The following is an 11,450-nucleotide window of genomic DNA, read 5'->3' as shown; positions in this document are numbered from 1 at the left end:
CCCCTGCAGCCCTGCTTGAACACATCCCAGTCGTAGTTTTCGTGGCCCACCATGACTGCCTGCAGCTCATCTGGCTGGAAGAACTCCACGACTTCAATGTCACCCACTTTGTAAAAGCCTCTTTTAAAAGCCTCGAACACTCCCTCCACTGATTTAATGAAGATATAGTTGACAAAAGCAGCTACAAACTCTTTCCTGTTAACAGAAAGATACAAGTTTGATAGAAGCGTGGTATTGCAGAGCAACTGACAAAAAAATAACAGTACTTATTCAGGACTTATTCAGTTTAAACATACTTGTTTGACCCTGTGACAGGTTTTCCAGGTTCATTCGGATCAAGCTCAACTTCCTCACCACACCAGGTCACCTGTATTTAATAGTGTCACATTTAGAATATTGCATCAACAAGTCTGAAAGACAGTAGCAATGGAAGTCATTGTAACTGTGAACCTACAGTGAAAGTAGTCTCCATTTCAGCAATTACATCAGGAGTGTAGTCCTCCAACATGCACCGCCAACACCTTGAAGGAAGACACAGTAAACATGGGAAAAGATGAATTGAACCCAGACATGACCATGTCACCTGTGAGGTGTTTCAGATCAAGACTATAGAGAATATAGTTAGACTGAGTTCAGCATTCAGACCCCTTCAGTTTTCCATTTTAAACTATAAATGGATAAAATTGCCAATTTCCTATCAGTCTACACCCTATAATGACAAAAGGAAAACATGTTTTAGACATTTTTGCAAATTTGATAAAGATCAAAACAGTTTTTTTTTTTTTTTTTTTTTTTTTTTTTTTTTTTTTAAATATTCAGAGCCTTAATTTCTAGTAGAGGTCCCAGGTTCTCCCATGTCTAGAGAGGACTTCTGAAGCTCTATTACAGTGACCATTGGGTTCCTGGCCACCTCCCGGGCCAAGGCCCTTCTTGCCTGTTGAGCATACTGTGAGAACAGAGTTTTAGTGGATTTATACCTTTGCACTGATCTATTCCTTACCACAGAGGTCTACAGAGAGTTCTCTGGACTTTACAGCTTTTATCCTGACCTTGTAAACACACACTGTGTCCAATCATAGTGTGACCACACCCGACCACAGTTAGGAGAGCTGCAGCAGCGGGTCTCAGTACTTATAAAGATAAGAGATTTCATTCTTTGATTTTTATAGCTGAGCATGTTTTCACTCTGTCGTTAAAAGGTTATTGAGTGTAGACTGACAGAAATGTCATATTTTATCATCACAAAGTGAAGCCACTGCCTATAGAACTTATTGCTGTTAATTACTATTTTCAGTCTGAGGTTAAAATGCAGTGGATATGATGTATGTTATGATAACAATATGTAGGGTTTAACAACTGTAAAACAACTTACTTCCTCAACTTTTTATGAACATATATTCCTATTTTAAGGTAGTATTGGCATTTTAAACAAAAATCATTTACTGTATGTCTAATTACATGCAATTTTTCCTACTTGCAAAAAAAGAGCATATTTAAATCCATCTTACTCTGCCATTACAGGTTCGAACTCCTTCATGTCGTCCAGTGTGGGTTTGACCCCAAGCAGTTTCTTAAAGAGAACCCGTGGGAAGGGCAGGTGGACAATGTTGTGGTTGTAAAGCGCCAGGCCACACAGAACCCCAAACAGGAAGTAATCCCTCACCTGAGGTTCTGGCTGTTTGGTTGGTGAATTTAAAAAAGTATGTTATGATTAGGGTGATATCCAATAACTGTCTGGGTTTACACAAGACAATGATGGAAAAAGACCCCAGACAAGGACATAACAATTCTAGGTTTCCACTATATAAAGGGATTTGTTTAGTGTTTGTTCATTCTCAGTGGACCGGCTTTAGCCAAAAGAACTAGCATGTGCAATATCTTGGTACATGGTTTTCTCTTCAATTAAGTGGTCTTACCCTGGGAGGGAACCAGGCCAGAGTCCTGCTCTGGTTGTAAATAAACATTTTAGACTCAGGAGCCATGAGCTCATCAAACACATAGAGGAAGAGGTCATGTTTGTTGACATTCATCACAATCCTGTTGTCCACGAACTGCACCTGGGAAAGATAAGAAATACTTTAAGCATCCCACTGAAGTGTCCTTGAACTTGAACCAAATTCTAACCAGCTGCACTGCCTTTGTTTTGCTTTCAAAGCAGTGCATGCTAAATGCATAGTAGAACAGTTAAATACATGCCAATATGTTCCCCTTTAACTTCTCTATTTTATACATATTCCACTAACATTACTGAATACTTGGAGGGCAGGTACAATTGCATGCATTTAATGGACAGAATGAGGTAAAAAAAAAAAAATAAATAAAAAAAAGTCACAATTTAAACATGTTTGTTTTGCTGTCACATTTCCAGGCAGGTGTGCTGCTTCTGCCCAGTTTTCCCAATTTAATCTTTACAGCTGATTAAAGGAGCACTGACTTGATTTTACAAGTGAAGTAAAGTTAAGTGTACTGTTCAGGCTGTGGAGAAAAATGTGGTTAAGTTGCATTATGGGAAAATGTAGGATCCAGTGTTGTTGACGTTCTCCCCATACCAGACTAAAACTTTTGACATCTTAATTTTTATACTTTCAATTGAAGAATGCATTTGTTTTTAAAGTCAGTCTTAAAAACTCCTTTGCATCACAAGTCTTTCTTACAATATTCTAAAATTATCTATAAAATAAAAATGATCCTGTGCATGTATATGCATAATTATTGTCTTTTTACTAGTTGATACAATATGTCATTTTATCTACCCTTTGTGAAGTACCCATAAATTTACTTTTTTTCCCTTATGTCAACCGTGCAAATCTAAATCACTGCACTATCCCAGAAATAACCGTGGGGTGAAGTGATGAGAAGGCTAAGTTCCAGTTTCTGGCATGTTTACCAAAAGCTCCCTTTTGAAGGCGCAGTGGTCGGCTGCACCAAGCTGTCTGAAGGTGTCCTCCACCAGGTGAGTTCGTCTCAAAGATAGCTGGAAGACTGGGGCTGGGGCCGAGTTTGTGGGCTCTCCCAACATTTTATCAGGCCACGCAGAAGCCAGTTCATGAATGACGTAATGCAGTCTCTGTAATTAAACACTTGTTCACAAAGAAATCTCCAAACAAATGGAAAGCTGTTTTAATACACTTATACAGTGCATGAGATAACTTAGACTTTCGGTAAAATGTTACACTTACGTGCTGCACCTTTGTTGCAGATGCAAAGATATTAAGGACCTCCACCTTGCAAACCAGATTGAACACGAACGGATAGCGGCAGAAGATGACAGGTGTGTTGACATCATCCTTTAAAAAAAATGAAATAATCCTGCTAATTTTGCTCGGTTTTGGTCCAGTTTATGTCGGACATAACACTGCAGTTCATGTAGCATTTTAGTGAGAAGCTGTTAAAACTCAGGCCATCAACACAACTAGAAAAGTGGGGAGTTTGTTCAACTATCAAAGCATAACATGGAATGTCTCGTTTTCACATACAAGTATGTAACACTGAAAAGATGCGATAGTGGTGGGAACATTATTACTGTATCAATATTACTGGAAAAAAAATTCCTCTATAATTTGCTTGTGTTACTGTAGATATATCAGCTATTAGAGGGAGAAGTTAGCTAATGCAGCTTTAACACAAATGAGGACAAATGGACACGTGATTCTGAAACACTGTGCCATCATGTGTATAGCACTGTATGCTTTTTTTTTTTTTTTTTTTAATATACCTCCACTTCAGAAGAACTCCTCCAAAGAATGACGTCCTGAAATGGCTGCACGGCACCAATGAGTTCCTCTACGTAGAAAGTACTCAGTGGGACTTTGTAGGACTGTCCAGTTTTGTTTGCCTGTTAAGAAATTAAAGAACAAGACTTGTGTCACTAATGTAACATTTCTTCCACATCAAGAGTGATTAATACTCTTGACGCAAAATATCAAATATTTTCCAGGAACCCGTTAGAAACTGTCACGGATATAAAAAAGGGTTCGATTCCAAACCAGAAAAAGTTTAACAGATCAGCACTAAAATGACAACACGCAGCACTGACTTTGTAGAGCAGCTTGAGGGCTTCCAACAGGTATTTGATTCCGGGGTTGTGAGTTTCCAAGAGGCCATTTTTTAGCATGAAGGCCAGGGCATTTCTGAAGACCAAGATGTGCTTCTTCAGTATGGAGGGGGCAAGGGATGACCACCAGCCTTCTGCGGAACAACAAAACACAAAGAGTAGATTCACACTGTACCGCTGGACTGACCCAACACTTATCAGGTGACTATCTCACTCTCCTCAAAGGAGACGGCCCTCCTGTAAAATATGACAGTACAAGTCGTTTGTGCCAGCATGTTATTACAACAAAATGTTATGAGTCATAGTTTGAAGACATCTGGTGGTTGCTATTAGTTATGACACAAGGAAAGGTGTAAGTATAGAGAGACACAAAGTCTGCTTTAGGACAAGGTTGGAGTGGATGGCTAGGTACACAAAACAAGACTGAGATCAATTCCAGTGTGTGGCTTATGTTTTTGTTCCCAAATGTGACAAACATGTTTTAGTGCCTAAACCTAACCAGTAATTGTTTTGTTCATACGCCTAACCTAGTAGTTTTTGTGCCTAATCATAACCAGGTGTTTTGTGTGGCAAAATGTAATGAAGGGTGGTTTCGTAATCATAGTTATATTTATGAGTTTCCAAGATGACAGAGTTCCAGTAGCTTGTTGCTAGCTAGCCTGCTAACTAGCCATTGTGTTTATGTCTGTTTCCATGACAACAAAGGTCTGAAAAGCTTGGTTGTGCCACATACGTGGTCATTAATTAGTAATTAATAAGAGGGAAGGGGCAAATGACCACATGGGTCCTACAGGTTGGAGGATTTGTGCAAAATGTTCAGCATTTTAATATAAGTATGAACTTTTAAGGCGGACAACTACATTTTTTTATTTTGCAATATTTGATATGTCATGTCTAAATTTGTGACATACACACAATGGTTACATACAGTATCTCCATAAACCTCTGACAAAAAGACACTAAAGAGAGGTTGCTGCAGTAGTTACTTAGTGAATCCAGAGTCTTCTCATTCAGAGCTGCAACAACAAGTGCCAGGGGCAACACGTCATTCATGACCCTGGAGTCTTCTTGCAGAAGAGGGCATGTCAACAGAATCAGGAGGATCTCTGGAGACTTTAGGACCATGCGTGAATCGTAAAGCGAGGGAATCAGGAGATGCAGGTCCACCTAAACGGAAAGGAGATCTGTGAGTTAGCATTACATTATTTACACAGCATACACGGGTTTGTGAATTAATAAATCAGTGGCTGCTGTACAAAATGTTCACACCCAAAAGAGGTTAAGAACCTAGAAGGATACGAGTACAAATAACAGAAAAACTCTGCTAGTTCTGTCTATACATGTCTCAGTGTGTGAAAATCATGTAAAGGATGTTCCTAACCGATTGTTTGATCCACGGTACTGCCAGCAGCTGGTCGAAAGCCTTGTCAGCCGCCTCAAGGTCCACAGTTAAGGCACCTGCTTCTAACGGAAGCCCGCTGATAACAAAAGCAAAAGCATTAAAACCAAAAAGCAAGTGACATCCAAAGACCTACTTTCCTTCCCTGAATGTTCAAACTGATTTTTCTACTAAAACACTGCAGCAGCCAAAGAGAACTTACTTGGCATTTGTGAAACTTGCAACAAGACTTGAACTTGTCAGAAACATTGAGGATATTTCTCTGTTGCACAAAGAGAGTAAGGCAATGATAGATATGTACAGTATTAACATGGCAGTTACTGGATATAAGACTAATATTTCATATATGCAGATACATAATTACAGAATTAACAGAGTTGAAACAAGCTACCTCCTTGCCTCCGCGTTAGCATTTCTCCTTGACAGCCAGTTTTGCAGCTTTGTTTCATCAAGCCGCCCAGTTATCTGTAATCGATCCAAGTTCTTAAAAGAAAGAAATTAGACTCAGCTTTAAAGGCGCTCAGCTTAATAATCTTGACAAAATACAAAAAAGATTTTAATTAGTTGAACACATTACCTGTGCATGCGAAGAGTAAACAAAGTTTGTATTCCACCCAGCTGAAATGTTCAAGTCTGCTTAAAAAAAAAATAAAACAAATTTTAAAAAATGTAATTTAAATCTGATGCTCTTACATACCTAACACACACACCAAGATGTGGCAGGATTTCTGAAAAGGAGTTACTTTTTGAAATAAGATCCTTAGAAATCTATTTTGCAGCCAACTGTTGAACATTTGAGCTGAACCTGAGAAACTGTCCACGAGGTTAGGGCCGTCTTTACCTCACAGTGTAGAGTTCAGGTCTTTGACAGCCATGTTGTACTGAGGAAACGCCCTGCTTCTTTACTTAATGCATAAAGATCAGAGATGGATGCAAAATCTAACAACTGGTTCACTATGTACACATACCACTGGGTATGGCTGCTGCACTATCAGTGATCCATGGAAGTTGAACCAAAGTGGGAGTCAGACTGTCCTCTTTTCGTCCAGTTCCAATCTGACCTTTGACCCCGTTGCCAAAAGCCCACAGCTGGCCAGAGACGCCCAAAACCAGCGTGTGACGCCTGGCAGACGAGAAATATTTGTGAATTTAATAAGAAGACTGCGGCATAAAGGCACTCCACATGGTCAAGTATTTCTCATGTACAGTATGCAATTAAGTTTCTCAAGTTAGAGCTTCTCCAAGCCACTATAATCATGATTTTACAGTTGTTACCCAAAAAAATAAGGTGATATTAAATTAAAATGCAGTTTCGTAAGCACATAAGCACCCTTCAAGTTGTTACCTGCCACATGCAATCTGTGAGGCGGGTCCATCCAGCCCATCAACCAATCTGGGTCTCACTTCATTGGCAGAGGAGCTGTGACCAAGCTGACCATAGGTTCCTTCTCCAAAGGTAAAAACCTTACCATCCTACGAATCACAGCATCACATAATATCATAAGCAGCGATGCCTTAGACTAATTACTGTACCTGTACGATGTGATGATTAATCACTGGGTGAAGTCAGACGATTCAGTCACATTCTGAGAAGCGAGCTGACAGCATCAGCGTGGACTGTACCTTGGTTAACACAGCAGAGTGCGCCTCTCCACAGCTTATGAAGGACACACCCAGAGGTCTGAGGGCAGGTACCATACAGATGTTGAACCTGCCTGTAAGAGAAATGAGCCAAGATAAACAGCATGTTTATTTCAAAATGACAATACTTAGTGAGTTTTTGATATCTGAGGTGAAATACATAAAAGTGTAGAGTTCAGTCAGATTGTGCCTCGTGTGTGTTACTTTATCAGAGTCGCACAGCTAAGCATCTGGTTTTGTGAAAACTAACATGTTTAACCACTGTTATGAATCTTTTTCTAGGACCCTCGAAGAGTTTTCTAATGAGCTAAATAAAAAAGATTTTTTAGTTTTAGCCTGTTTCCCCAAGTACTTCATATGCCAGATTAAGTTAGCCATGAACATGTGCAAACATGAACCACACATTTTAAGTAGGTACATTCATCTGTGGGTGCTACTTGCTATTATTTTCCAAGTTCATATAAATTAACACATATATGTAATTTTAACATTTATGAAAAAGTTTATGGTGTGCTCTTTGACTTAAATATAATGCTAATGCATGAGAGGCACAAAATGGGGCCAGAGTGAGATTAGTTTGATGTAATGATACAGCTTTTAACTAAAATGACCACTTCACAGTTTTATCCCTCCACCAACCAGTCCAATTTATGGGTATGGGAAACTGACCTTTGACCACCAAAATCTAATCAGTTCATCTTTGAGTCCAAGTGGACACTTGTTCCAAACCTGAAGAAATTCTCTCAAGGCGTTCCTGACCTATCACATTCACAATAATGGGGCCGAACGCAAGGTCACAGTGACCCTAACCTTTTATCACTGATGTTTTCAGATCTTCTGGAAGAAAGTACACCCACCTCTGGTATAAATTCCTCAGAAGTTAGTCTTGGAAGGGGGTATAAAGTATATAAAGTATAATGAGACCACCGAAAACACGATGCCTCAGGCCGCTATTGCCAGCACAGAGGTATAAAAGAATAAAATGGTGTTTGTGACAATTTACCTACAGGTAGGGTAGGCATTAAAACTCCAGAAGCTGTTACTTTCTATGCCTGCAGATGGTCCAGATTGACATGTGTGGAACATGTTGACGAGTGAGATAAATGTAAAGGTAAATGATGTGTACCTTTCTCATCCACCCTGTTGAGCCCCAGTTGGCCTGTTTTATTGGCCCCACAGCAGTACACCAGGCCTGAGAGAATGAGGAACAGACTATGGGTTGCTCCGGCTGAAATCTGACTCACTGCTACACCAGAGAGAGCCAGCACTAAAGCTGGTGCAGGCTGCATTGACACCTCCTTCCCCAGACCCAGCTGACCATGACTGTTCAAACCCCATGAGAAGACATCTCCTCCTGGAATGTGGAGAACAGTAGAGAGAAAAGAGTTTGTCTGTATGACACTCCAGCACTTCCATCGTTATTCCAGCTTTTATAAAGCTTTTCAAAATACATTAGCCCTTGCTGCCACCTATAAGGCTATAAGAAGTGTTTTTCAAACAGTGTGTAGTCATTACAAACAGCCAGCCATGGAGGGGGTCTCAGCAGCTCAAGGTCTGAAACACTGGCTGCCAGACTGAAAAGGTCACGTTTTGCACAGAGAGAGGGGGACAAACCAGGGTTATAGCCTAATGATAGCTTTTTACTTTTGCTCCAAAAATCATGAGTGGTGTTGACTTGTCATAAACTGTTGTTGTCACAGAGTTTTTTTTTTTTTTTGCAAGAATCCAAAAGCCTATGGAAAAATCCCACTGGCTTTTCATCGAGAGAACCAGGGCGATGCTAACTTCTGGGTTGGCCTATAAAAAAAATCCCTATGGCATTTAAGGCATAAGGGAACCTGTGGTGTAGATAAGTTTCGTACTTGTCTGGAAATAATTGTCACTAAAATGGGTAGGTAAGTTCACACACGCACACAACTTAATTCAAGCATAATCACGTATGCCAAAGGAAAGATGGCAGAATACTACAAAACCAGATATTGCACAGTGACATATAAACATAAAAACAAATCATTTCTACATTAGACAAACATTATATGGTGGCGCAGTGTCATATAAACACACAAAGATAATGTCAGTGTGCTCAGTATTACCTTTAGTCAGTGCCAGGGAGTGGGCATTTCCACAAGCAACTTGAACCACTGGTACTGGCAGCGGCATTGGCACACGTCTGGATGTTGAGACATTAAAAGGTAAAAAATAAAATAAAATTTAAAAAAAACTCTGACCACTGACCTTCTGTGGTTTGCATGTATACTATATATTCCACAGACTGAGACCTTGCCTTGCTTTTTGACTGTTGAGCAGATGCTGTGGCATCCCCAGTTGTCCATCGTATCCTGCCCCCCAGGAGAACACGTCTCCAGATGCACATACAGCCAGACAGTGGTCCTGACCACAAGCCATCGTCACTACATGACCCAGCCCTTCCACACGGCCTTATGCAGGATGACAGGAAGAAAATCGTACAAACACACACTCTAGAAAATCAATTATGATGTAAAATTACATATCTAAACATAATGTCAATACAATACTATACCAATGATTCTAAACTGTTTAAAATGGGTTATAAGCTGTAAAGAAGAAAAACTTTGTCAAAATAGTAGTCTGACAGACAAGGCAAACCTATGTATGTATGGTGTTTACTTAACAGTGGTGGTAGGTAGGTGTTATATGTACAAACTTCAGGTATTTGTACTTGAACTTTTCTAATCATATGAAGAGTTCAAATCAACCTGCAACATGCATGAAAATGCTTTCATATTTATAGCCACAATACACTGCACATATATTGTTCTACTGCCACCATTACCTGTTCAGTTTTTGTAGATTTACCTTTATTTTGCAGTTCAGACTTAACATCAGAACTTCCCAACAAAATTAAATGCAGCACTGTGCTGAATGTCCAACTTTCCCACATGCGCTTGAATACATCAACATAAACGTGCAGTTCTTCGTTAACTTTCGTTGCCTGAACCAATCAGGGGGAAACGAAACCGAAACCTGTTGCAGATAAATAGCCTGAGAATATGTGCAACGATGATGTCTGATGGCCTTTGATAGACGCAGTTAGGCGGTCAGCACATGTAAAAAACCTCTTCTGAAAATATAACTCCAAGAAAATGAACCAAACAACCCTCCAGTTCAATATTAGCAGTCAAAAGAAGAAGAAGCGTAATATACTTACATGAAAATAAAGTATTCCGTGTCGTATTTAATGCAGGAGCTGAAACTTTAGCGACTAGAAAAACTAGTGCCTATAATCCCACTAGGAATATCAAATCGACTTGCATGTTCTGTCGCTGCTTTCTTTTTGAAAATAATCTTAAGGTTCAGCCTCCCTACCTGGTGTTTTTCCATCTTTAGATTTCCTTCGACCAAGTTGTCCCTGCGAGTTGTGCCCACATGAGAGAACGCCTCCATCACTGGTCAGGAATAAGGTGTGCTGGTCCCCGCAGCAGATGTTGGTTATAACCCCGGCCACAGTCCAGGACACCGGCCTCAAGGCGTTCTGTGGACCAAACTGTCCACCGGAGTTGTCTCCCCAACAGTACAGATGCATGTCTCCAACCACAGTGACTGGACTGATGAACAAATAGCCTCCGCCCGGCCGGGTCCCTGGGTACTTAATTGAACTGATGCTGCCTTCAAGTGCTGTCGAAAATATCACGATAGCGTACGGGGATTTGAACCACTCGTTATGGGAGTGCAGAAAACCTACAGAATGTAGTCTAATCAAATATTTATGTTACCAGGAAGCACAGAAGGCAGCATGAGAGCAACAGACATTACATTCAAAAGTCCTTTTCAATGCAGGTTGAACAGATTGAGTGAACTCTAGTGAGTACACAACCATTATTTAGATTTTTTTTAAACATGATGTGCTATTTTCTGTCAAGAGTCTTACAAATTGAAAGTGTGATGAAGGCATTTCAGTACCTTTTCAATACAAAAACAGAAAGCATCTACCAAATAATTTTATTTCAAATAGCAATATAAACAATAGATAGGGGACAAACTAACATTGGTTTTCTTTACACAGAAATGAAACTCAGGATTACCTTTTTTTTTTTTCTTTTTTTTTTGCACAAAGGTGTATGCACCTAGTCATGAACTCAGATCAACTGAAACTACAACAAACAATGGTACAGTTAAAGGCAGAGGTATTGTCTGGTTTAAAAGGGTACATCGTGCACAGAACACACATCAGATCTACATATTCTAATTTCTGTCACATGTGATGCTGGTAAATGTATCATCTATAAGCTGTACATTTTCAAAACACAGCCCTTTCCCAACTGTATATAATATTAAAGCCATGTAATATTTGGGGTTGCTAGGGGCAACAACCTG

The 11,450-nt window shown here is 39.8% G+C and overlaps 1 protein-coding gene across 2 annotated transcripts in view; it reads right to left on the bottom strand.

Annotated features, from left to right (window-relative positions):
• Positions 1-10,899, bottom strand: part of LOC109960193 (probable E3 ubiquitin-protein ligase HERC6) — a 12,558-nt gene extending 1,659 nt beyond the window's left edge. The window contains exons 1-21 of one of the 2 annotated variants that reach the window (XM_020600114.1): positions 10,443-10,899; positions 9,379-9,532; positions 9,188-9,264; positions 8,221-8,448; positions 7,077-7,168; positions 6,799-6,926; positions 6,422-6,576; positions 6,031-6,089; positions 5,845-5,936; positions 5,656-5,715; positions 5,436-5,532; positions 5,041-5,221; positions 4,037-4,188; positions 3,716-3,835; positions 3,189-3,287; positions 2,888-3,067; positions 1,917-2,057; positions 1,509-1,675; positions 455-521; positions 297-367; positions 12-195 (exon numbers count right to left, since the gene is read on the bottom strand). In XM_020600114.1, coding sequence (XP_020455770.1) covers positions 12-195; positions 297-367; positions 455-521; positions 1,509-1,675; positions 1,917-2,057; positions 2,888-3,067; positions 3,189-3,287; positions 3,716-3,835; positions 4,037-4,188; positions 5,041-5,221; positions 5,436-5,532; positions 5,656-5,715; positions 5,845-5,936; positions 6,031-6,089; positions 6,422-6,576; positions 6,799-6,926; positions 7,077-7,168; positions 8,221-8,448; positions 9,188-9,264; positions 9,379-9,532; positions 10,443-10,659 — 2,721 coding nt within the window. In that variant the 5' untranslated portion in view covers positions 10,660-10,899. The remainder of the gene's footprint in view (positions 1-11; positions 196-296; positions 368-454; positions 522-1,508; positions 1,676-1,916; positions 2,058-2,887; positions 3,068-3,188; positions 3,288-3,715; positions 3,836-4,036; positions 4,189-5,040; positions 5,222-5,435; positions 5,533-5,655; positions 5,716-5,844; positions 5,937-6,030; positions 6,090-6,421; positions 6,577-6,798; positions 6,927-7,076; positions 7,169-8,220; positions 8,449-9,187; positions 9,265-9,378; positions 9,533-10,442) is intronic. The other variant, XM_020600115.1, reaches the window with a different exon arrangement.
• Positions 10,900-11,450: the final 551 nt, after the last annotated feature.

The sequence above is a fragment of the Monopterus albus genome, unplaced genomic scaffold (genome assembly GCF_001952655.1).
Source record: "Monopterus albus unplaced genomic scaffold, M_albus_1.0 scaffold45.1, whole genome shotgun sequence".
In the NCBI taxonomy this organism is placed as follows: domain Eukaryota; kingdom Metazoa; phylum Chordata; class Actinopteri; order Synbranchiformes; family Synbranchidae; genus Monopterus; species Monopterus albus.
This window is presented reverse-complemented; position numbering and strand designations above follow the sequence as displayed.